Source organism: Oncorhynchus masou, chromosome 9 (assembly GCF_036934945.1).
Source record: "Oncorhynchus masou masou isolate Uvic2021 chromosome 9, UVic_Omas_1.1, whole genome shotgun sequence".
NCBI classification, from domain to species: Eukaryota; Metazoa; Chordata; class Actinopteri; order Salmoniformes; family Salmonidae; genus Oncorhynchus; species Oncorhynchus masou.
The window spans coordinates 55,204,397-55,231,575 of NC_088220.1; the positions used below are offsets into that span (position 1 = coordinate 55,204,397).

General features: G+C 42.7%; 2 protein-coding genes across 7 annotated transcripts in view; both read right to left on the reverse strand.

Annotated features, from left to right (window-relative positions):
* Positions 1-346: 346 nt before the first annotated feature.
* Positions 347-7,160, reverse strand: LOC135546245 (serine/arginine-rich splicing factor 7-like). Of its 5 annotated transcripts, none has more exons than XR_010456555.1 (8): positions 6,961-7,160; positions 6,169-6,397; positions 5,778-5,960; positions 3,739-3,807; positions 3,621-3,659; positions 3,373-3,417; positions 1,974-3,250; positions 347-778 (listed from the first exon to the last, which is right to left on the reverse strand). XR_010456555.1 is itself a non-coding variant. In XM_064974510.1 (8 exons), exons 2-8 carry the CDS (start codon positions 6,387-6,389, stop codon positions 727-729), a joined length of 717 nt encoding a protein of 238 aa, XP_064830582.1. In that variant the 5' UTR covers positions 6,390-6,397; positions 6,961-7,160; the 3' UTR covers positions 347-726. The 5 variants fall into 5 exon arrangements, 2 of the variants coding, with proteins under 2 accessions (XP_064830582.1, XP_064830583.1); XR_010456554.1 differs by having other exon boundaries at positions 3,621-3,662; XM_064974510.1 differs by having other exon boundaries at positions 3,146-3,250; positions 3,621-3,662.
* Positions 7,161-8,825: 1,665 nt separating this feature from the next.
* slc8a2b (solute carrier family 8 member 2b) overlaps positions 8,826-27,179 on the reverse strand; it is a 95,132-nt gene continuing 76,778 nt past the window's right edge. For both annotated transcript variants that reach the window (XM_064974512.1, XM_064974514.1), the window contains exons 10-13: positions 23,878-24,002; positions 21,449-21,548; positions 16,718-16,996; positions 8,826-14,587 (exon numbers count right to left, since the gene is read on the reverse strand). In XM_064974512.1, coding sequence (XP_064830584.1) covers positions 14,211-14,587; positions 16,718-16,996; positions 21,449-21,548; positions 23,878-24,002 — 881 coding nt within the window. In that variant the 3' untranslated portion in view covers positions 8,826-14,210. The remainder of the gene's footprint in view (positions 14,588-16,717; positions 16,997-21,448; positions 21,549-23,877; positions 24,003-27,179) is intronic.

Consider the following 27,179-nt stretch of genomic DNA (forward strand, 5'->3'; position numbering starts at 1 on the left):
TGTATTGATCTGTTATCTGTAAAATTAAATAAAGTTAAGATAATCTTTATTTCTACAATAAATACATTTTCAATTCAAGCGAGTAATCTAGGTGGTTTACAGCTTTTTTGAGAATGGACTTTAATCAGCAAGGTTGGAAAGAGCCAAGATTACAAATATACCACAGCTAAGGGCTGTTTTTATGTACGACGCATTAGCTGGGGTATAAGTTTGAAAATGAAAACTTATTGACTGCAAACCATTTCTCATGGCAAACATACCATGTCATTTCCTTTTTCACTATTAAACATCTCCATGTAAGACACATTCTGTAGATGTTCCCAGTGTTCAAAAGAATAATACTGAATTAATGTGTCGATTTATTCCAAAATCTGCCAGTGGCATAAAAAAGGGAAAGCAACATTTAAAGTATCTTACAGCTCTTTAACGCAATGCCACACTGAATATAGTAGATAAGAAATAATAACAAATACAAAGTTCTGGTTCACAAATCCCACTTCTGAAATTAGCTATTTGAACTGTTTTGACACACAAGAGCCATTTTAGGAATGTGACATCACGTAGGGGATGCATGGTTAGATATGAAACTAATCCTGTAGAGTGTAATTATACAGCATCAGAAAGGTAGGGGTAGATTCTAATCAATGCAGGGAACAAAGACAAAACAAATAGCTGCAAGGCTAAAGCCAGTTGGTTGGAGGGGGATGGGGATGAGTTGTCTTCAAATCAATCTTCCCCTAGGGTGGGGCTCTTTTTCTGGCTTGGAGATCTGGAACAACTGAAACAGACAGAGAATGGTGTAAGAACAGGGCAGACAGAGCATGTCCAATCAACAGGCAGCCCGGCCAGCACCCATCTTGTTCACTCAACTAGCCCAGCACACATCTCAGAACCAATCACAGCTCCAACCCTGCTGGCCCATAATCAGTGGTGTAAAGTACTTAAGTCGTATCTGTACTTCAATATTTATATTTTTGACAACTTTCACTTCACTCCATTCCCAAATAAAATTATGTACGTTTTTACTACATTTTACCTGACACCAGAGTACTCATTACATTTTGAATGCTTAGGAGGACAGAAGAATGTTCTAATTCACACACTTATCAAGAGAACAACCCTGGTCATCCCTTCTGCCTCTGATCTGGCAGACTCACTAAACACATGCTTTGTTTGTAAATTATGTCAGCGTTGGAGCTTGCCCCTGGCTAACCAGAGTCATTTTCTATGAAGGTCTCTTTACTTTTACTCAAGTATGACAATTGGGTACTTTTTCCACTACTGCCCATAATGCACTGTGTCCCACTTACAACCAGTTTGCCTTGGTCAGGACACGTTACAGCTACACTGGATACCGCCAACATCCACTAATTATAACATGTAGGGAGGGGTACCCTAATTTTGCATAATTAAATCAACAAGTGAAAGTACCAGAGGTCAAGGAAATGAAGGAGCTGGGTGTTGAGACTGGGATGTTTTAAAGGGGGTTTGAGGTGATAAAACCATCCCTTGCATTTTCACACAATGAAACAAAAGACCATGGTAGGATCTGAACTAAGAATTCCACCCAAAACAAACACTGACCAAATAAAATAAACTTGCCTTTTGCAAGCACACGTCTTTAGAATCCTACCTCGATATGGTAAACTATCACCTATGTGCAGACAGTTTGCAGGGAACAGTGCAAACATTCAAATAGGTTGACCTAATATACAGTATCAGGACAAGCACCATCAAGGTATCTACATTCCCCCTAAAAAAAATCCTACACTTATCACTACACCCAGGATAATATGTCTCCAAAGATAATATTTAACACTCAAATACCCACCCATAGACAGACACACACACCTGTGGATTTGGACAGTGCATGCTCTGTATAGTTGAATGTTAGTGTACAGTATGTTAGGGAGTATCAGACTATACGTATGCGTTCTGATCATGAATGACATTGACTCTTGGGTTTTCATTACCTTTGGAGAGTGGCAGAAACAACATGTACAGAGTAGCGACGGATTCTAGAACTCGAAGACACACTCGGAGGGTCTTGAAGTCTGATCTCGTCAGCTCTCCTTTCTCACCCTCCCAGAAGCTAAGCAAGAGGCCGGGCTCGGTAGGGAAGGGGCCTTAACTTGTCGACTGGACTTGGCTCAGCGTTCAAGTCTGTGGTGCGTGGGTTCTGGGAGTGAGTGTGGTGGGTGGAACAACTGCGTACGCGAGTAGGATGGTGTGTCTCGTCAGAACGTTCATCAGGCGACCTCTTTAACCAGCGCGGTGCAAGCTGATTTCTGGGTAGCCCTTTTCACCCTCAGGAAGGACGTTAACACAGCAAGGATGACCCTGGTCAGTGCTTCTGCAGTCAGTCGACTCCCCACACTCTTTAAAAAAAGGCCTGATGTGATTGGTCACTGGAGTCTGATCACGACAGATTTCTATTTTGGGTTTTTGAGGTTCTATCGCCCTCTGAAGCTAATCAAATTGAGGCTGGATCTGAGGGAGAAGAGAAAAGAGAAGAGCCCCGCTCCCCCAGCCGTCACCCAAACAGCCTCTGTTTCTCAGAGTATAGGCTCATCAGCTCTGTGTGCAACTCACTGAAGCTAATCAAGGTCTGGCCTGGTCATTCTAGGAGAGGGACCTCCAAGAGAAAAGAACATTAAAATCAGGTATTTGGAAAAGATAAAGGGGGAGGGGGGTTTGGGGGTGTTCCTCACTCTAGCTTGGGGTGTGTTAGAGTCCCTAACTATTTCTTTCCCCTCCCCATCTCCAGCAGCAGCCATCTCTCTGATGAGTTGTCGCTCTGTGCGTTCTGGAAGGTCGACTCCGCAGACTTCGGGTGGAGGCTGGTCTGAGGGGGCAGCTACCCACGACTTACCTGATCACACCTAGCCCTGTCTAACAGATAGCAATATACCTAAACTTAAGCTGAGTGAATGTGGAGTGTCATCTCTGAAAAATGTGATTAAAAGAGGGAGGGGAGAGGCTTCCAGCACATTTGCAAAACAATATTCCAAATCATCCAAATGAAGTATAATTAGCAGTATTGTACAATATGGGATACAAAGCAAAGACGATCATTTTAAGTCATGGCATTTACACAGTACAGGAGCAGCTGTGAAGGTATGGGTTGACGAGGCAGAGAGCTAACCTATTCCTCTTATGGCTGGGAGAGCGCGATCTGGAGAGAGAGCGGGATCTGGAGAGAGAGCGGGACGCCGAGCGCCCTCTGGCCCGGGACCCTGACCGAGAACGACTGCAAAAAAAAAAAAAAACATGGGAGCAAAAACGCAGGCACCCCAACTTCAGATGGGATCCATAGACAGGACAGCTTTCAAGAGAAAATTATTGTGCAACTGTAATATACAAGTGGATTACCTCCTAACAGATGTCCTGGACTTGGACCACACAGGGGAGCCGGACCTAATATGGAAGTGGGAAGTGTTTTAAGTGTTTCAAGAAAATTACCTGTTTTGAAGCTAATAGATAAATTAAATGAAAACAATCATATGAATACATTTGCAGGAACAACAGGTTTGCTCAGAATAGAAATGTAGACTATAATTCCTATGACAATAAGAAAAATGCAATGTCATCAGCATGCAAAATTAACCGTAGACAATTACCTCTTCCTATGTTTGGGATAAGTTGGGGAGCGGTGCCTGCTGCTGTGTCGTAGGAGAGAGATCAGTATCAGCACAGGGAGAGGTTTGAATGACAGTAGCAAAAACTCTGTTTACTTACCGGTCATTGCTGCGGGAACGGGATCGATAACGGCTGCCACGTGACCTGGATCCGGAACGAGACCGTGATCTGGAATACAAGAAACAGGCTGTGATGTCTCTAATACAGGGTTTTTCTGTGAAAGGTGGATCGCCAGTTGAGAAGACATCTATAATCACACACTATTTCTACTTAATTTGGATCGGAGGACAATTTGGCTCACAGGAGGACAGTCAATTTGTCATTTGGGTCTCGAGCTGAAAAAGTTTAAGGACCCCTGCTCTGATATATTACCACAGTATTGAAATACACTGCTCAAAAAAATAAACTCCAAGTCAATCACACTTCTGTGAAATCAAACTGTCCACTTAGGAAGCAACACTGATTGACAATAAACTTCACATGCTGTTGTGCAAATGGAATAGACAACAGGTGGAAATTATAGGCAATTAGCAAGACACCCCCAATAAAGGAGTGGTTCTGCAGGTGGTGACCACAGACCACTTCTCAGTTCCTATCCTTCCTGGCTGATGTTTTGGTCACTTTTGAATGCTGGCGGTGCTTTCACTCTAGTAGTAGCATGAGACGGAGTCTACAACCCACACAAGTGGCTCAGGTAGTGCAGCTCATCCAGGATGGCACATCAATGAGAGCTGTGGCGATTAGGTTTGCTGTGTCTGTCAGCGTAGTGTCCAGAGCATGGAGGCGCTACCAGGAGACAAGCCAGTACATCAGGAGATGTGGAGGAGGCCGCAGGAGGGCAACAACCCAGCACCAGGACCGCTACCTCCGCCTTTGTGCAAGGAGGATCAGGAGGAGCACTGCCAGAGCCCTGCAAAATTACATCCAGCAGGCCACAAATGTGCATGTGTCTGCTCAAACAGTCAGAAACAGACTCCACGAGGGTGGTATGAGGGCCCGACGTCCACAGGTGGTGGTTGTGCTTACAGCCCAACACTGTGCAGGACGTTTGGCATTTGCCAGAGAACACCAAGATTGGCAAATTCGCCACTGGCGCCCTGTGCTCTTCACAGATGAAAGCAGTTTCACACTGAGCACATGTGACAGACGTGACAGAGTCTGGAGACGCCGTGGAGAACGTTCTGCTGCCTGCAACATCCTCCAGCATGACCGGTTTGGCGGTGGGTCAGTCATGGTGTGGGGTGGCATTTCTTTGGGGGGGCTGCACAGCCCTCCATGTGCTCGCCAGAGGTAGCCTGACTGCCATTAGGTACCGAGATGAGATCCTCAGACCCCTTGTGAGACCATATGCTGGTGCGGTTGGCCCTGGGTTCCTCCTAATGCAAGACAATGCTAGACCTCATGTGGCTGGAGTGTGTCAGCAGTTCCTGCAAGAGGAAGGCATTGATGCTATGGACTGGCCCGTCCGTTTCCCATACCTGAATCCAATTGAGCACATCTGGGACATCATGTCTCACTCCATCCACCAATGCCACATTGCACTACAGACTGTCCAGGAGTTGGCGGATGCTTTAGTCCAGGTCTGGGAGGAGATCCCTCAGGAGACCATCCGCCACCTCATCAGGAGCATGCCCAGGCATTGTAGGGAGGTCATACAGGCACGTGGAGGCCACACACACACACACTACTGAGCCTCATTTTGACTTGTTTTAAGGACATTACATCAAAGTTGGATCAGCCTGTAGTGTGGTTTTCCACTTTAATCTTGAGTGTTACTCCAAATCTAGACCTCCATGGGTTGATGAATTTGATTTCCATTGATCATTTGTGTGATTTTTTTTTGTCAGCACATTCAACTATGTTCATTCATTCAGATCTAGGATGTGTTATTTTAGTGTTCCCTTTATTTTTTTGAGCAGTGTATAAAGAGGACAGCATTGCCCCTCAGCAGTTGAGACGAATACAACCAGGTCAGCATATTGTCTGTGCATAATTGTTTCATAGTGACATTTTTCTCAAGCTTATTAATACTGTGATGTAGTAAGAACAATGTTGTATAAAGGGAAAACTTTGCAGAATTATGACTGCTACTGGCTGTATATCAGAGGCAGCCAGCAGATATTGGGCAAGAAGAATACCTGCTCCGACGACCTCCACCCCTCCTGCTGAAACGGTAGCAGTTGTAGGCATAGTGGCCCCTGTCCCCACAATGGTAGCAGCAGTCTTGAGAGTCAAAGTGGTGACGGCTGGGGAGGTCATGTTTGGTCTTCCGTGACATGCCAGTGGACAGCTCCACATGGACCCGAGAGCCGCACAGCACCCTGGGGTAGGGAGAGAGGGCAGAATATAGTGATAATATGATATGAAAGAAAACATGTAATACTGGGCAACATCTGCAAGATTATGGCCTGAATTACAACAATTAATATCCCGAAACTGAACACACACCACTTCAACCAAAATATGTATAAACTGATGTGAAAACATTATGGGCTGTTAGATGTGTAGGTCAATATAAAAGTTACTTACTTTCCATCCATGCCTTTAACTGCGTCCTCTGCGTCACGGGCATCCTCATACTCCACAAAGGCGAAACATGCGGGCCTGGCCACCCAAACGCTGCGTAAAGGGCCATAGTAACTGAACGCCCGCTCTAGCTCAGCCTTAGCAGCACCGTTGACGAAGTCCCCAACATAGACCTTGCAATCGGTGTTAGGCGAAGAGCTGTGAGAAGACGAGTGATATGACATCTTCCCACCTGAGGAAATAGGGAGAAACTGTCAAAATCCTAAATTAACCAGTTAATTAGCTAAAGTTAGTTAAAATTGAGCTGTGCTTGAGAGTATGAAGCTAACTAGCTACTAATATAAATAGCATAGCTAGCTAACATTAGCTATAAATACAAGCTACCGGGGCGTAACGTTAACATAAAGGTAGCAGACAAAAAAACAACTAGCCACGGGTGTATTCATTACGGATACCGTTTAAGAACAAAACGGAAGCTAGCAGAGCAAAATAAGAGTTTCTATTGGACATATTCAGGTAGGTCCATCACCGTTTCGTTCAATTTGCTTTCATTTAAGAAACGTTTTGCAACGGGAACGGCGTAATGGATACACCCAAGCTCGCAATTTTAGTGAATAACGGGGTATTAACTATCTCTGACAATGTTTCTTCCTTATTATAGTGTTGCTTTATCGCCAGTGACACTCAAATTAACCATAGACGATACAGCTAGTAAAATAACGTTACATCTTCCTTATAAAACTAGCTAGCTACACTAGATTCGATTTCAAGTAACAATGGCGTCCGCACGTTTACCTTTATCCCCACAGCTCCGCGATTGATTTATCAGACTCTGCTCAATTTACAGAAATAAGACATGGGCGAAATGTCTTAAATTATTTCTTATTTTGATTACTTATTTTACAGGATTTCAAATTCTTCACAAGCCAACAAACATTCACTGTTCTGTCAGACTACCCGTGCAATACTGCACTTGCGCAGTAATGTGGCCCACAACAGTGAGGTCATGTGTTGTTTTTCTGACATACAGGTTTGAGAGACGTCTTGAGTTTATACCTAAAATGTTCCAGATATGTATTAATTTTTTAGATATACTGGAAAAATATAAACGCAACATGTAAAGTGTTTCATGAGGTGTAATAAAAGATCCCAGAAATATTCCATTCAGTAAACACTTTACAATATTCCATGCACACAAAATCTTATTTCTCTCTAATTTTGTGCTCACATTTGTTACATCCCCGTTAGTGAGCATTTCTCCCCTGCCAAGATAATCCATCCACCTGACAGGTGTGGCATATCAAGAAGCTGATTAAACAGCATGGTCATTACACAGGTGCACCTTGTGCTGGGGACAGTAAAGGGCCACTCTAAAATGTGCAGTTTTTTCACACAACACAATGCCACAGATGTCTCAAGTTTTGAGGGAGTGTGCAATTGGCATGCTGACTGCAGGAATGCAGAGCTGAATGAGATTTTCATTTTTCTACCATAAGCCACCTCCAACATCATTTTAGAGAATTTGGCAGTATGTCCAACTGGTCTCACAACTGCAGACCATGTGTAACCACTCTAGCCCAGGACCTACACATCTGGCTTCTTCACATTTTACAGTAGCCTTTTACTGTCCCCAGCACAAGGTGCACCTGTGTAATGATCATGCTGTTTCGTCAGCTTCTTGATATGCCACACCTATCAGGTGGATGGATTATCTTGGCAAAGGATAAATGCTCACTAACAGGGATGTAAAAAAATGTGCGCACAAAATTAGAGAGAAATAAGAGAGATTATCAGGTCTGAGACGAGCCACCTGGACAGCTGATGAAACTGTGGGTTTGAACAACAGAAATTCTTCCGTCAGACACCATCTCAGGAAAGCTCATCAGTGTGCTCTTCATTCTCACCAGGGTTTTAACCTGACTGCAGTTTGGCGTCGTAGCCAACTTCAGTGTGTAAACGCTCGCCTTCGATGGCCACTGACACGCTGGAGAAGTGTTCATGGGACTAACCCCGATTTCAACTTTACCGGGCAGATGGCAGACAGCATGTATGGCATTGTGTGGGCGAGTGGTTTGCTGATGTCAACATTGTCAACAGATTATGGTATGGGCAGGCATAAACGTCAGACAACAAACACAATTGCATTTTATCGTTGGCAATTTGAATGCACAGAGATACTGGATCAATGTGTATGACGGCGTGTTCCAGTTCCCGCCAATACCCAGCACAGCGATTGAAGAGGAGTGGGACAACATTCCACAAGCCACAATCAACAGCCTGATGAACTCTATGCAAAGGAGATGTGTCCTGCTGCATGAGGTGAATGGTGGTCAAACCAGATACGGACAGGTTTTCTGATCCATACCCCTACATTTTCTTTTAAGGTATCTGTGACCAGATGCATATCTGTATTCCCAGTCATGTGAAATCTATAGATTAGGGCTTAATGAATGGATTTCAATTGACTGATTTCCTTATATGAACTGAACTGAAGCTCAGTAAAATCTTTGAAATTGTTGCATGTTGCATTTATATTTTTGTTCAGTATATAATGAGAGTCTTGAACGTGCAGCGTACTCAATGACTTGAAATGTAAGTTGTTATCAATGTCGTCGGTGACTTGTTTTCAACATGCATAAAATGATTACACAGACACAGTAAGCGTTGAAAATAAATAAACTATATTCAATAAGGTTAACTTGAGTTGATTACATAGTTGTTTTTTCAGAACACATTACACCTCATGCCATAGGTTCTCCAAAACAAGTTTCATTTCTTTTCCTTTGTTTTATCCTTTCATTTAAAAAATGTAATATAATTTTCAAATCATTTATTACAGTATTGAATAAATGTAAATATCACATATCTTCTTTAAGTCAGTCACTATTCCATACAAATGTCAGGCAGAGAGAAAGGTTCACAGATAAAACTGCACCAAGTACACATTGAAGAGCAAGACCTGGGGTGGTTCACCCCAATACAGAAAGTTGAGGGGCACGGACACAGACACAGAAATATCAAACTCCAACAAACTGACAACCAAATGATCAGAGACATTCAGACATAGACGGGAAAAGTCAGGCTTTCTTTTCACAGCTTTTATAGGTGGTGAATTAAGTAAGTAGACTGTTAACACGTAATCAAAAAATGACAATTCACCTGCTGCTCGACCAAGTCGACATTGCTCAGTTTGTTGCAAGCGCGAGCAGACCACGCAAGCAGCCACACAGGCCAAAAACTGTTTTGGGATAACCCGATCCAAATGTAAACCTAGATGTCCTTAACAGACCATGCTAACACACAATGTTCATGCATTTGCACATAGGATGGCATTTACAACACATAAAACATCTGGGAGTGATATCTGATCTACAGCAATGGCAAAGGCCAGATAGTTAAATAGAAGTCATTGAAACACTGAACATTGTCTGAACATTGTAGACAGTTCAATTCAGGAAAAAGTACGTCATAACCAACCCAATGACCACAGTAAAGGCCCTGTAAAATGTCATCCTATGTATAACAACCCTGAACAAACTGACAAGGTTCATTGGAATGTCCATTACAAATTTGTATGTAAACATGCTAATCTCAAGTGAATTAAATAAATCTGTTGGTTGGCCGAGGGCGCAACAAACACTGGAGAAAATAAGTGTTTCACTCCCACCGAGTGAGCCGAGTTGACTGCTCATTAAGATGAAAGCGAAGAAGAGTCAGCTTTATATTGCACATTGCTCCCACTCTCTTTGAAGCATCGGAACAGTTCAAAGGGTTTGCTTCAAGGAGCCGTTGAACAATAAAATATTATTAATAAATATAAATAAATTAAATAATCTGGGCAACAGAAATGTACATGTAGTTTGTGCTACATCAAATGACTAGTTCAAGGGGAAATTTGTCTTCAAATTGAACAATTAGAGAAATATCTAAATGTCTCTTTAATTACCCTCCTAAACCATTGGGTCTACGTCTATGGTGCTTCCAGCATTATCAACATAATCTGAAGAGACGTTTATTTTCAAAAGTTGACAAAGACTGGGGAAACACTGAGGGCCAAGGTAACTGAAATCTTTGTTGATATTATATATGTTATACAAGCAACAATAAGCATATTTATACATGACTATTCTCAAGTGAGCCTTTACTATTTGAACCAATAAATCTATAGTTTTGATTGGGTCAATTTGTTTACTCACTTAACTTCCAAAATGTCATTACCTTTTTAATCCATTGTTTGCATTTGTAATATTTAAATGTTAATCGTTCTCACTGGTTGCACTGATGGACAACTCTACAGTTCAACTAGAGTTCCAAGTATCCTGAACTGTAAAATAAGTGGGGAAAACTCCCATACGATATAACATCCGTCTCTAGTATTGTGCAGCATATTAACTCAGAGCCTCACTGCTGTGTCCTATTGTCTCCATATTCACTTCAGAACACCTGGCAATACTGAGATAAACCCACCTCCATTTTGTGTCAGCCTTGTTCTCTTCTGTTATTCCACATGTTTTCTTAGCAACTCAGTAAGTCAGGTGATTGAACCACATGTAAGGACCATGGACAGTCTTGTAAAAGTTCAATACCCCTCCCCATCTCCCACTATCTTATTAATTGCACTTTCATCTCATTGAGATTGGGGCAGGGGTAACAATATATTATATGGTAGAGTCAGATCCAGAGTAAATACAGTATCGCTAAGTTGATCTTTCAAGAAGATGTTATTTCAGTTTGTATGTAATCATATTAGCTCTTGCTACTCTTCTTAACTCAGTAGTAGAGATTGCTGACTGGTTCCACATATTGCAGACTAATCAATTAGGTTTCTGATGCCCACTCAAAGCACACACAAGACAAGTCAAATTTGACTAAATAGTAAGTACTAGACTTTAAGGCATTAAATGGGTATGATGCAGAATTACAGTAGCGACGATCAGTAGTTACTGAATAACAGTCTGTAGCTGATGAGAACTCACCGTTTGAAATGTAATCTATCCCAGTTTCACTGTCAAGCAAACGGGGAGGTTTGGGATTTCAAAAGGTAAAAAAACAAACAGAAGAATAGGAGCATTTGAACCAACACTGTTGGACAAATTGATGTACTGTAAGCCTCACTCCAAAATAAGATAATTTATATGCCATGGTCTTAAGTACTGATGGTGGGCCAGTGTTGCTGTACTTGGGGCCAATTAGCTGGGGTTGGGTTGAGCTGATCTCAGGGCAGCCTTTACTGTAAACAGGTGAGGAGCAGAGGCAGTCTGTATGCTCTTCACAGGTCTGGCTGCAGTCTGGACCTTCTGCTTTCTCACATAAAAGACAAACACTATTCTCTTGTCACCACCCATGCATTATATATTTTTTGTCCATGCCGGTGCTGTGCTGTCACTATTATTCTGTCATGTCATGCATCTCTACCCAGTATTCCACAGCAGAGGGTTTACAAGCCCTCCATACCTAAAAAGGTGCTCCACTATAGTATCACAAGTATCACAAATGAACAACGTGTTTTTTTCCCCCCACAAATATTGACAGATTTCGATTGAATGAACAACAATATAAACATCACGGTACAGAACTCTGTCGGTCCTGAAGTCCTACACAGGTGGCCAATATCCTCACATAGGATAACTTTTGGACCAAACAAACGCTACCCTCAACCTCACCACCCCTCTCTGCTTTTACCTTTTCATCCACCAAAGAATGATGAATAGTTACTGTCCACTGAGCAAGCATGGAGCCAAAGGGATACACTATATAGATGTAAAGGTTTGACTTTATACCTGTATTCAGGTAAAGGATCGTTTTTGAAAAGTATATGTCAGATAGCGATACACTCTTGTCGTAGCATTCGACATTCTAGGAGATTGTGTCGCTTTGTGCTGAGCTTCAGTGGATAGTAACTCACCCTTGGACAGTAACATCAAATAATATTTACACCATCAACGTGCCTGCATTGCTAAATCATCATTTCACTCTCATTGTGTTTGCGAAAGGTCATTCAAAATGTACAACGTCTCAAACATGATGGTGATGGAGGACTCTACTGTCTGCTGGAGTGGAATGCAGATCTATGATCTGAAGTCCAGTGAGACACAACAGTAAGAGCCTCAAGAGCTGGGTGTGAGACTTTCGTTATTCAGAGTCGTGCCTCCAGAAACTCGGTCTTCCCTTCATTCAGAAGTCCACAGATGAGGAGGCACATTTATATTTAATCCCTCTGGATCGACTCTATGTTATAGTTCGATGGATGGGGATTGTGGTTATGAGACAGGATGATACCTCATCTCGGAGCCATAATTTACACAAGCTACCTGCAAAAGTCATTTTCCTGTGAAGTAAGACAGTGGTGACTAGTTTCTGAACCCCATGCATTATATCTATTATTGGCCACCCCATCCCACCATATCTGTAGAGAAGCCCCTCTAACAAATACATATACACTCCTATTGTATTTACACCAACACAGAATTGAGAGCTTGTTTCAATGTCATACGTAAATCCCACCTCCCCTGTATGGGAAACCATACAGTAACGGCAACTTGGGACTTTCAGTTTTGTTGTTGTTGTTTTATCTCCCATTGCTAAATGTAAACATACTACTCATTAATCAACCATTTTCATGGTGCTCTGTCATAGCGACTGAAGATGGACCCATTCCACTACTACGCAGTGGTGTAAAGTAACTTTGTAAAAATACTTTGAAGTACTACTAGTTTTTGGGGTATCTGCACATTACTATTTTTTGACAACTTTTACTTGTACTCCACAACATTCCTAATTTTTGGGGGACTTTTTACTCCCATACATTTTCCCTGACACCCAAAAGCAGGACAGTAATATGGTCCAATTCACGCACCTATCAATATAACACATTATCATCTCTACTCGCTCTGATCTGGCGGACTCACTAAACACAAATACTACGTTTTTTAAACGATGTCGGAGTGTGCCCCTGGCTGTCCGAAAATAAAAAGAAAGAAAAAGAAAATTGTGCGGTCTGGTTTGCTTAATATACGGAATTTGATGTATAGCATTTACTTTCACTTTTTTAAATTTTTACTCAAGTCTGACAATTGAGTACATTTTGCACCACTGTACATTAAGTACATTTAAAACCAGATACTTTTAGAACAAGTAGTATTTTACTGGGTGACTTTTACTCAAGTCATTCTCTATTAAGGTATCTTGACTTTTACTCACGTATGATAGTTGAGTACTTTTTCCACCACAGCTTCTACGTGTGTGGATTCTGCCTTTGAAAAGGAACCCCCAATGAAAGGGTACTGCTTTAAGGCCACACAGACATGGATTGAGTCGAGTGGATCGAGTCTAGTTCGCCTTCCCTGCAACAATGACGGAGCTACGGCCCACCCTGCAAAACACACGGCACTCGACCCTGCTTCAATTAAAGCAGTCTGGACCCAAAACCATGTTACGCAGTCAGCCGGAATGAATAGAATGCCACTGCAACACTTAGTTTCTACACACCTGTCTGTCTCTTTCTCTCCTTCACTCTCCCTCTTTTACGACATGCTGGTTTACATTCTGAACATGCTTCCTTTGAAATCTCTCCAGTCTTACTTCCTTCGTCACTTCCTTGACCAATACTTTCTTTTCTCTCCTTCTCTTCCTCGTTTGTCCAGTGAGTGTGTATAACACTTGAGTGTGCAATAGGAGGTTGATGTTAACTGGGTGTCATCCAGGATCCAGGCCACACGCAACCTGTGTGGTGCCCTTGTTACAGTGCTGTATGTGTGTGTTGGTCTTGGTGAGAGACCACGTGTGCATTTGTTTGTGCATGCATGTAGTTATATATACAGTTCATGTTTCAATACGTGTGTGTATGTGTCTGTATGTAAGTGTGTGTGTGTGTATGTGTATATCGGGTATGTCTACAGATCCCTTAGGTATTAGCGATCCAGTGATAATGACCAGGTCCCAACCTTTGGCCTGGGCCCTGTCCTGTTGTAGATGTGTGTATTATAATAACTATAATGTATATCAGTGTTTTGACTAGTAGCCCTGTCTCTGCTCTCATGTGTCCTCTAAAAGCCCTCTATGTGGCAGTAGGCCTCCAGGCTGGAGAAGAGGACGTAGAGGAACCAGAGGCCCAGGAAGAGGAGGCTGGTGATGATGCGTGCTGTCCGCGGCCCGCCCAGCTCCCCCCCGATAGAGGGCCGCCGGCGGAACAGCAGCACGCCCATGCAGATGAAGGCGAAGCTGGTGAAGAGGGTGACGGAGAAGGCCAGGGAGCCAGGGTCCACGCGGAACTCCTTGCCCTGCACCTTCCAGTAGACGGCCGCCACCGACCACGCCACCCCGATGCCCAGGAACACGTTGACCGCGTTGCTGCCAGTCACGTTGCCCACCGACGCGTCAGCGTGCTGGTCCTGCGTGGCCGCCACCTTGCTGGCAAACGTGTCTGAGGAGGGAGGAGGGGAGGTAGGGAAGGAGAGAGAGAAGTGAGAGAGATAGGTGAAGTACCTGTCATCACAGCTGGTGAAGAGGCTGAGGGAGTAGGCCAGGGAGCCCGGGTCCATGCTGTTGTCAAACCTTGTAGTCACACCACACACACACAAGGATTTCACTAACTGGACAAGCTGCAAAGCAGGGATTTCTGCTATTTCACTCTGAGTAATCGTATACATTTTTTTTTTACCTTAACCCTATTACCTTGTACCGAACCCCTCATTATATGAGGAATGGTTGTGGTATTTAAATGACATTAGGAGATACAGTTGGAGTCTGAAGTTCACATACACCTTAGCCAAATACATTTAAACTCAGTTTTTCACAATTCCTGACATTTAATCCTATTAAAAAGTCCCTGTCTTAGGTCAGTTAGGATCACCACTTTATTTTAAGAATGTGAAATGTCAGAATAATAGTGGAGAGAATTATTTATTTCTGTCATCACATTCCCAGTGGGTCAAAAGTTTACATACACTCAATTAGTATTTGGTAGCACTGCCTTAAAATGGTTTAAATTTGGTCCCACAATAAGTTGGGTGAATTTAGGCTCATTCCTCCTGACAGAGCTGGTGAAACGGAGTCAGGTTTGTAGGCCTCCTTGCTCGCACACACTTTTTCAGTTCTGCCCACAAATGTTCTATAGGGTTGAGGTCAGGGTTTTGTGATGGCCACTCCAATACCTTGACTTTGTTGTCCTTAAGCCATCTTGCCACAACTTTGGAAGTATGCTTGGGGTCATTGTCCATGTGGAAGACCCATTTGCGACCAAGCTTTAACTTCCTGATTGATGTCTTAAGATGTTGCTCCCCCGTGATGCCATCTATTTTGTTTAGTGCGCCAGTCCCTCCTGCAGCAAAGCACCCCCCACAACATGATGCTGCCACCCCGTGCTTCCGGTTGTGATGGTGTTCTTCGGCTTGCAAGGCTCCCCCTTTTTCCTCCAAACATGACAATGGTCATTATGGCCAAACACTTTTATTTTTGTTTCATCAGAAAGGAGGACATTTCTCCAAAAAGTACGATCTTTGTCCACATGTGCAGTTGCAAACCGTAGTCTGGCTTTTTTATGGTGGTTTTGTAGCAGTGGCTTCTTCCTTGCTGAGCGGCCTTTCAGGTTATGTCGATATAGGACTCATTTTACTGTGGATATAGATACTTTATACCTGTTTCCTCCAGCATCTTCACAAGGTCCTTTGCTGTTGTTCTGGGATTGATTTGCACTTTTCGCACCAAAGTACGTTCATCTCTAGGAGACAGAACGCGTCTCCTTCCTGAGCGGTATGGCGGCTGCGTTGTCCCATGGTGTTTATATTTGCGTACTATTGTTTGTACAGATGAACGTTGTACCTTCAGGCGATTTGGAAATTGATCACAAGGATGAACCAGACTTGTGAAGGTCTACAATGAGGTCTTGGCTGATTTCTTTTGATTTTCCCATGATGTCAAGCAGAGAGGCACTGAGTTTGAAGGTAGGTCTTGAAATACATCCACAGGTACACCTCCAATCGACTCAAATGGTGTCAATTAGCCTATCAGAAGCTTCTGAAGCCATGACATCATTTTCTGGAATTTTCAAAGCTGTTTAAAGGCACAGTCAACTTAGTGTAAACTTCTGACCCACTGGAATTGTGATACAGTGAATTATAAGTGAAATAATCTGTCTGTAAACAATTGTTGGAAAAATTACTGCACACAGTAGATGTCCTAACTGACTTGCCAAAACTATACTTTATTAACAAGAGATTTGTGGAGTGGTTGAAAAACGAGTTTTAATGACTCCAACCTAAGTGTATGTAAACTTCCGACTTCAACTATACATCTCTGTTACTATCTGTGGCCTGGTCATAAGTCATCCAGATAGGACACCTTAGAGCTCGGAGGTCTATACACACATCCTACCAATATGGCTGCCTGGTGAGGCAGATGTACTTGAGCCCATAGTGCCTCTATTTCACATACACACACACACACACACACACACACACACACACACACACACACACACACACACACACACACACACACACACACACACACACACACACACACACACTTCAACTGTATATACATAATCTCTCACCAGGAATAGAGGTGCCAAGAGCCACAAACACCACAGCAGTGACAGTGTCCCTGAGGCCCACAGTGCAGCCAAAGTGGGAGGCCAGGTCCCCGATGATGGCAGTCAAGATACCGATGACCGAGATGGACACGAAGAAGCAGGCCCAGCCATTCCAGTACTCGGTGGGCGGAACGAAGGCGAACAGAACCTTCCAGAACACCGTCAGAAAGTGCATGACGTAGTCGTAGCAGGATGGCAGACGCTCTTCACGCCCCTCCTCGTCATCGTCATCACCATCCCCTGGGAGGTGGATACAGTAAAACATAAGAGACTTATGCAGGCGCTCACACCAGTGGTGGTTGGTGCCGTTTAAGACGAGGGAGGACAATACTTTCTTTTTTTTTTTATAAGCATGGCCTTATTTCTATTACAACATATTGGATGACTGTCATTCATATTCCATTCACCCAGATCAATGTAAGATCGATACGTTTAGGCTACTATATGCCTATACCCATCAGGTTGCTACAACCTAGCCTTTGAATGAAAGTTTACAACGTAGGTGCACAGGTTGAGAGAAAATAATGATTCATCAAAGTGACAGACAGTGACACATTCAATACCGCCTTGCACACTCTTGCCTGCTTCTAGCTGATCTAGGGTGTAATCATTAGGCCAACAGTTGCAAACAACAGCTGTTTGTGACCAGGCGAAAAAACCTTTCCAAGCCAAACCTTCATATCATAACCCCTAACCGCTACACACAGCCGTTGTCATCAAATTAGCTAACGTCATAGTCAACTTAGCTACTAGAACTAACGAGTTAGTAAATCCTTTACAATCATGCAGTACAGGGTTACAGTCAGCAATCAGTTTAGCAGTTACACCTGCGGGCCCCGGTGGCAATGAATTAATAAAACCAAAAGCTTCCCTTGATTTGGAAGAGTTCCAGTGTTGGATACCCATAGCCAGCTACCTAACATAGCACCCCTCTTTGTTTGAGTAGGCTAAACTAGCTTTCTGCATTCGGTATCTAAATAAGTGAAACTGAAAAAAAATGACACTCACTCGCATGTCCTTCATTTTGGAAGAAATTAATTTGTTCAAAACTGTTCAACGATTGTCTTTCTCTCTCTTTGAGTCAACTACACACCACATTTTATGCAGTGCTAGCTAGCTGTAGCTCATGCTTTCAGTACTATATTCATTATGATTCCTTGATTGGGTGGACAACATGTCAGTTCACACTGATAGGTTGGAGGACGTCCTCTGGAAGTTGTCATAATTACTGCGTATGTCTATGGAAGGGTGTGAGAACCATGAACCTCCTAGGTTATGTATCGAAGTCAATGTACCCTGAGTAGGACGGGAACTAGATGTCTTCCGGCTACACCATGGTGCTACTCCAAAGAGTGCTGTTGAGGTTACTGTAGACCTTCACTGCAAAACAGTGTTTTTTTAATCAATTATTTAGTAGAGTTTTACCTAAAAAGGATAACCTCACTAAGGATGGTCCTCCTCTACCTCCTCTGAGGAGCCTTCACTGGCACACACACACACACACACACACACACCCCTGTGTTTTACTTGGTGTATTGTTATATTCATGTTTATCTGTAATGAATATAACAGTCCACCAGGGGGAGCTTTTACACCGGACATAGACAGTCAGACATCTCTCCCATTAACTCAACACTGTGGAAGACAGCTTTGCTTTCTTAAGTCAATATTACACTTTATAATAGATATTACCAAGATAAATATCACAGAAACCTTTTTATATGAAGTCTGCGGGTTTGCAATTATCACCTTTCAAAACAAGTTGTTTCCTGTTATAATGAGGATCCCGAAAATAAGGCTGTGTCCTCACTTGTTTCCCCTTGACATATCAAACTTAACGAGCAAGCTAACACTCACTCCCTGAATGAAATGCTTGGGCAGCTCTTTGGAAGAACAACAAAGGACTCCAAATATTTGATGTAATTATGGCTCTGGACAAAAAGCACTCAGATCACTATTCAAAGCATGAGCAAGAAATGACATTCATAAAGCAGCTGTGAAGTCCTTCATTATGGCTCCAATCCAGGCTTGAGCAATGGCCGTCCTGGGGGTCGTATGCGACCCATGACCTGATTCAATACGGCCTGTGGAATCATACTCAGATCACATCAAGAATTTGCTAGATAGTAAAGTTTTGAAAAACGTATTTGTTATTCAAATTAAAAGCCAAATGAATACTCATCTTTGTGTAATGATTTAACCCCCATCGCTTGTGGGATAAAAAAACAAATGTAACCTTTATTTATTTAACAAGGCAAGTCAGTTAAGAACAAATTCTTATTTACCAATGACGGCCTCCCCGGAGCAAACCCAGACGGGCCAATTGTGCGCCGCCCTATGGGACTCTCAATCACGGCCGGATGTGATACAGCCCGGATTCAAACCAGGTACCGCAGTGACGCATCTGGCACTGAGATGCAGTGTCTTAGACCGCTGCGCCACTCGGGAAGGCACAAATAAATAACAACTGCACAAGGACAGACAGTGACTGACAGGCTGACACACACTTCGTCACAGTTACAAATAGTAGCTAGCTAGAAATTGAGCAAAAATGTGTTTTTCAAAGATTTCAAAGAAAAGGAAAGTAGACAATGAATGCAGGATGTTCCAGCAAATATTTCTTCATTGAGGTATCAGGGGAAGCTGTGTGCTTAGTGAGCAAAGAGAACATCGCTGTCTTGAAGGACGACAACTTGTCCCGACACTTCCATTTGAAGCATGTAGAGAAATATAGTAATGTCTTCTGAGCAGAGGGCAAGTGCATCGAAAGAGTTGCTTTCTCAGTTGCAGAAGCAGCAAGGACTTTCACCAAACTTCAATCAGCAAACGACAGAATTGCGTGAACTAGCTATGTACTGTCCCACAAAATTCCTATACATAGCAAGCCATTCGCTGAGGCCAAATTCCTTAAAGAATGTTTAATTGACTCTGCAGAAATACTTTGCCCCGACAAGAAAGAGCTGTTTGAAAATGTTTCCCTGTCAAGACGAACAGTGACACGACGTGTTGAGGACATCGCAGAGAATGTGGAACAACAGTTGAAAGACAAGGTAAAGCATTTCACCGATTTCTCCTTGGCCCTGGATGAGAGCAGTGATGTACGTGACACGGCGCTGTTGATATTCTTACGAGGCATAACCCCAGTCTTTGAAATGACAGAGGAGCTTCAGTCAATGAAGAGCACAACCACAGGGAAGGATGTATTGGAGGTTAATAAGTGTGTGGCAAAGCTGAGACTCAGGTTTGAAAGGTTATCCAGTGTGACCCCTGATGGTGCCCAAACTTGACAGGAAAAAGCGTTGGCCTTTTGAAAAGGATACAAGATCAAGTAGCTGAGCTGAACCCAGATCAGAAAATTATTTTCCTGCATTGCATTATTCATCAGGAGGTGCTCTGTAAATGTGTTCTGAAAATGAGCCATGTTGTGGATACAGTCCCTACAGTGGTAAACTTCATAAAAGCAAAATCTTTAAACCACAGGCAGTTTGTCTCACTGTTGGAAGAGACAGAGTCGGGTTATGCAGATCTCCTCTACCACACAAACCTTTGGGGAAGGTGAAGTCAGAGATTGCTGAGTTTTTGCAAATGAAAGGAAAGTATGTGGATTCCCTCAACTAAAAGATAAAGAATGGCTGGCTGATTTTTCCTTCACCATGGACATCCTGGCAAGGGAAGGGCCTTTTTGCACATCAGATGTACAGCCTTGTCGAAGCCTTCAAGGGAAAATGAATCCTCCTGACCCACCAAGTAGAAGCCAACAATCTCACCCAACATCCAACGCTACTAGTCTGTTCCCTGTCAGATGACCAGCGGGAGAAGTATACATCGCTGCTGCGTGCTTTGAACAGTGAGATTTCTCCTCGTTTTGTTGGTTTCCTCTCCTTTCCTTGGTTGGTTTCCTCTCAATGTGGATAACGCTCCCACTGACCTGCAACTTGAGCTTATCGATCTGATGCAGTGATTGGAGAACTATTCAAAACAATGTCACTGATGAGGTTCTATGCATCTCTCGATGAACAAAACTTTCCAAAGATTAGGAGTCATGCTCAGAAGATGTTTGTAGTGTTTGGGTCAACCTATGTATGTGAACAGACGTTTTCAGTGATGAAATATAACAAGGCACCGATCATCTCTTACGGACTCTGACCTCTCAGCAATCCTGCGCATAGAGACGTCAGAAACTATACCTGACTTCACTGCTCTAGTCAATGCCCATCAGAGACTTCACTCCTCACACTGATTGAGTAGTTTAAATGTAGTGTTGAGCTCTCTTTCTTGTGTTGTTGTGCCGTTAACAAGAGTTCTGTCCGTGGTGCTGAATGCACAGTGTACTTATCCCTCCATGTCGTTCATTGGAAGTTTTAATAATGAAGATACCAAAAGGAGAACATGGATGTGGTTTACCTCTGTGCATGTTAAAAAAGTTAAATGAGTAGCATATCAGGACGTGATTTACAGTAGATATATCTGTCAAAACGACATATAATCCTGTAATATGATTCTGGCCCGCGATGGCAAAAATATATTCTAATGTGGCCCTCCATGGAAAATAATTGCCCAGGCCTGCTTTAGTCAGTGTGTGTGTGTGTGTGTGTGTGTGTATATAATACAATGTCAACAGTGAGACTCACGTTATTCATCTTTCTCTCACTCAATAGAAATCACACACATGCACAAATACCAAAAGCTGACCTGCGCTGACAGTCACAGCTTCCACGAACTGCTCCCTCCAGGAGTGAGTGCCAATCACAAGGGCCAAGTTGGTCTTCTTAATGAGCTTGTCAACGGTGCTCTGCCAATCACAAACAAAAAGCGCATCGTCAACATCCTGTTATAGAGAAGAAGGCGAACTCATGTGCGTGACCGGAACACTAATGGAGAATGCCTAGAAGAGTTTGAGGAAGTGGCATCGTTACCATGAGAAGTGCAGTAATAGTTGATATTTTATTAAGATCCCCATTAGCTGTTGTGATAGCAGCAGCTACTCTTTCTGGGGTCCATTTCTGGGGTAATATGAATTCACAATAGCAGTATTTGTTTTCACCACACACACACACACACACACACACACACACACACACACACACACACACACACACACACGCGCGCGCTGTGGTCCTTATAAACACATGCTGTGTTTATAAGGACACTCCTCCCAAGCAATCACAGCAAACCACATGCTGAGTCCTGGGATCCACCCAGGCACTGAAGAAAAGCATCATATCCAGAACTCAAGTACTAACTGCACCAAACTGTAACTTCCTCCTCCTCAATCTAACCAATAAAAAGATCCTATGAAGCACCCGAGCCAAACCCGACTGGATAGGAGGTTTCATTGGATAGAAAGGTCTCACCAATGTGGGTAAACCTCTGTAAGACTGGGGATTACAGGCGATGGCCATCAGCCTTCTAGAAAACTGGGACATGCTGTCCTTTTCAATAACGGGTATGGTTTCATGGACGCAATAATACGATTATTGTGGATAGTTAGATAAGATTTGTTCAAAACATTTACATGCTCTGCAAGAAGAACGATTTTCTGAATAATCCTGTTTACGTGAAATCAGGCTTCCGACGGGAAAAATAAATGCAGAAAATCGCCAATCAAAATAAACGCTGCACCACAGAAGCCAGGTGAACTTTGCGAAGCCTATTTGATTCGGAGTTCGGACATATAAAGTTTGTGTTTGAAAACTAATTCTAAGATGCACACTTTCCGTTTTATCCGAACTCACGTCACTCGCGCATAAGAGGGAAGCTTTGGCTACCGGTGCATAGATCATAAGAGGGAAGCTTTGGCTACCGGTGCATAGATCATAAGAGGGAAGCTTTGGCTACCGGTGCATAGATCAAACGCACCGCTGGGACATTGCTTCACCTTACATGTCCTAATCATGTGAAAGAATGCTCAGAGAAGCAGATGTTTTAACCAGCGAAGGTTTACTTCGATTTAACCCTACGCCGATGTAAGATCAGCAGAGTAAAGGGCTCACATGACTATTGCCATTGTCGGCCTACTGCCATAATCCAGTTTAAGATTGTATTATTAGAGTATGTTTACATCAGTGGAGGCTGGTGGGAGGAGCTATAGGAGGACGGGCTCATTGTAATGGCTGGAATGGAATCAATGGATCGGTATCATACGGAGCAAACATATGGAAACCACACGTTTGATTGCGTTCCATTGATTCCATTCCCGCCATTACAATGAGCCCGTCCTCCTATAGCTCCTCCCACCAGCCTCCACTGATGTAAACGTTTTCTATGACTGCCAGGGTATAGGAGCTGCCTGGGCATACAGTATGTGATGCTCAGCGGTAGTCGTTTTTACTTGTTGTTGTGGAAACTTCACCTGTGTAAACATTTCTCACTGGTCTTTTTTTTTGCAAACTCCGTCCCCCATCCATAGAGCTAACAATGCTATTAAATGATGTGACATTGATCTAGGATTTCATAAAGCCAAGTGCCAGTCATTGAAATGACTTGAGAGTTCAATTACCTGTTGTGTTTGTTTTGTGCTGCTACAAATCATGAGTGACAAGCGCAATCTTATTATGTATAACAAATGAATCTTAATCAAGTCAAGAAGAGGCACACGGCCTGATTGGATTAAATCCCGAGGCATGTTGCTATAGGACTTAAATGAGCTCGCTGTTGTCCGTCACAACCGTTGGTTCACTTGACGAAAATATTGATTCATCAATTAGCTTAAACACCAACCCTTCTGAGGACCGACAATGGGCACAGTTGAGGGTTGTCAATGGTACCTATATTAGCCTTTTCATCCTTCATGCCCAAATCATCCTAAAGTATCTAAAAATGGATTGTGTTAGTCAATGATGTTACTTATAGATGATTTGGATATGCTAATGTAGGTACGATTGACTTGCATTGGATTTCTTGAAGTGGAACAACCCTCAACTGTGCCCAGTGGGTTGGTGTTAAACCAACTGTGTGGCTCTGGGGCTGTATGTGGTCTCAGGTTTGCCTAGTAGATAACAACGAATAAGATTATATGGAACTAATTGTAGATCAGCACGCCTACCATGTGATGCTCGATGCATTTACTGAGCGCTGATGTGGCCAATCGAGTGAAGCAGAGGAGAAGAGGGGCTATATACCTTGAACTCATAAGACTCCTCAATGACCACCTCCAGCCGGCTGTGCTCCCCCAAGATGGGCTTTCCCATCTCTGCAATGCGCCTCGCCTCCTCCTCCTCTGCACTCATCTGGCCATCAGGATCCTCTAAGAGATAGGAGACAGGAGGGATGAGATCGATAGAACATTGAAGGGAATGAGAGAGAGAGGGGGGGTTGAGTGAAGAGAGAGAGAGAAATTGAAACTCAAACATGCCAACATGCCTCACAAACAGATCTTTCAAGGCCAGTGTCCTATCAATAATTGAGTTTGAGTCAACATTATTTCCTCTTCTTACAGTACATCACTCATGTATGTGGAGACGTGGGGGAGGGCGAGTAGGAGAGATGAGAGGTTGATGGTGAATGTGTGGGTGAGGAGATAAGGAGAGATTAGTGGGGTATATTCATGAGAAGATGAAAGTAGGGCAGTCTGGGAGACGTAGCAACAAAAAGATAGCCAGACATTTTGTTGGAGAAAGAAATTGTGGAAGAAACAGACAGAAGGTGAGTTGAAATGAGGGTAGATTTATGCTGACTTGAGGTGGGCAAAGACCAATGTCCCAAAGTGTGATTTAGTGGCTGTTAAAAAATTTAACTGGACCAATAGAGTCCTCAGAAAGCCGCATTTAAAATAACACCTCAAATACACTATAAACAGCTGGGCAAAACCCATTCTCCCTGCTTCCATTCAGCATCATATTTCCTATCTACTTATAGCGTATAATTACACATCCTCTCATTGGAGGGACGACAAAGATGGTGAGCCGTGAAGACGCACGGGAAGCTTTGTTTGTGTGTCGTCGTCGCCGCGTGGCGAGTGGGCAGATATTATTCCTCTTAGTTCCTCTCCTCTGCCTTCAAAGCACAAGCTGTAATTATGAAAGGACTAGAGAGCTGCCAGGCACCACATGGCAACTGCCCCACTGTATTCCCCCAACGCTCCAGCTCCTTCATCGTGATGCTCTTACAGGGTTTACACCAGATACTAAATACGAATACACTCTAATGATGAAGTGTACTGCTGGTCTGCGGTTACTGTGGGTAAATTACAGCACCATTATCCCAGGGCCCATATTCACAAAGCAGCTCAGGGTAGGAATGCTGATCTAGGATCAGATCCTCCCAGCTCGTGTCCATCTCTTTTTTCATTATGATCTAAAATGCAGAACTGATGCTAGATCAGTGCTACTGCTCTCAGATGCTTAATGAATATGGGCCCTGATTGGGTAAGGCTCTTCAACACCTGTTTAAGACATGCATTAGAATAAAGTGTGTCATGGGACACTGCTAGACTACTGTAGAAGGACAGTACTCTAATATTTATCCAAGAGAAGCCAGTTGTGCGATATATACGCATATAATATTTATCCAAGAGAAGCCAGTTGTACGATATATACGCATATAATATTTATCCAAGAGAAGCCAGTTGTACGATATATACGCATATAATATTTATCCAAGAGAAGCCAGTTGTACGATATATACGCATATAATATTTATCCAAGAGAAGCCAGTTGTACGATATATACGCATATAATATTTATCCAAGAGAAGCCAGTTGTACGATATATACGCATATAATATTTATCCAAGAGAAGCCAGTTGAACGATATATACGCATATAATATTTATCCAAGAGAAGCCAGTTGTACGATATATACGCATATAATATTTATCCAAGAGAAGCCAGTTGTACGATATATACGCATATAATATTTATCCAAGAGAAGCCAGTTGTACGATATATACGCATATAATATTTATCCAGGGATGGATACAAATCGATGTGAGAGTGATGCATTTTATGGTGCGAGCAGGTCCTTCTCATGGATTTATGCTGTAAATAGACTTGTAAATTATGCCACAGTGGCCAAGGTATCACTGGGTGCTAATCCCTAAGTGGCTAAAACCGCAACAGAGGTGTGAACAAAATAAAGGTTCTTACAATGTTCTTCCTCGGCTTTTAAGGTTCCTTGGAGAACTCTTGCCTGATAAAGAACCTTTGAGTTAATTGTGAGCTTCTTGACATGGCATCTATTTTTCTTCAGAATTCTAAAAGGCTCTTGAAATGTATGGAAGCCTGCAGATGTGTCCCTTTCATAGCACACAGCAAATTAGCCAGTGTTGATTAAAGAGTCCAATTAACAATGTAAAGAGTTAAATTAACACTCAGTGGTGTAAAATAACCCCAGAGTTAGTGTTAATAGCCAGAGTTGAACCAAAACCACACCCTTTATTATCATATTTCCCAGCATGCTCTATTGCAAGTAGATTTTTAGAATTGTTTGTTTAAATATCTATGTTTTTGCATGTATATCGATGAATTCATTTAAAGTTAGACTCAGCGATATGACATCGATGCAGAAAGTAAACCACTTAGTGGGTCAATTTCTGCAAAAACTAAGAGCTTGAAGCTCAACTTATCCACTGTTTTGGTCGTAAGAGCATGAAGGGAACCCGTGCACATGCGCAAATACTGTGCAACTCAATATCTGCTGTGCTGCTTGTGTGCCGAGTCTACATTTAATATTATGCTACTCAAATATAAATAACATATATTTTTCTAAACTAATCCAATCTGTTACTTGGATTTATTGCACCCGCTACTGAAATGGTTGTTTAAATTAATCTCATATCTCAGTCTTCCCAACACTGGCAGTCATTCTGAATGCAAGTTGTGAGTGAATACAATTCCAAATGTCGGATATCCCCAATCTGGCTGGATTCCAATAGGAATTGCACATCTCTTTGTAAACTAGCATAATGTGATTGCAGGCAGGATTAGGGTAAAACTAAGCCCTCAGAAGAAGGCTTCATGAAATATGTATTGTATTGTCTTGTCTTAAAGAATGACATGTTAATGACAATGTATTCACTTGGGATCTCACTTGGTGAAGGCCACAGGACTGAGAATGGATGAAATCAACAACCATGTCTCTGTCACTAGCAATCACAGTTATGGGTGATACTAGTAACTTTAACGTTCACTTGAAAAGGCACCCTGGGAAATACGCAAGTAAGGCTTAAAACTCTACAGCAGGGCTATTCAATTCCAGTCCTGGAGGCCCAAAACATGTCCGGTTTTGGATTTTCTTCCTATGGTTCTTCATAGACCCTTAAATTGATGTTGTTATATAGTGTACCAACTCATGTGAAAGGTTTGTTGTTGTTTTTATGGATGATTCTAATCCAAAATCAATTCCCCCCTTGGGCATTTAGGGATAATAAAAAGTTCTATGTCTGCTATTTCTAGGCTGGTTGTGAGAGGCAAGTTGCTGATGGT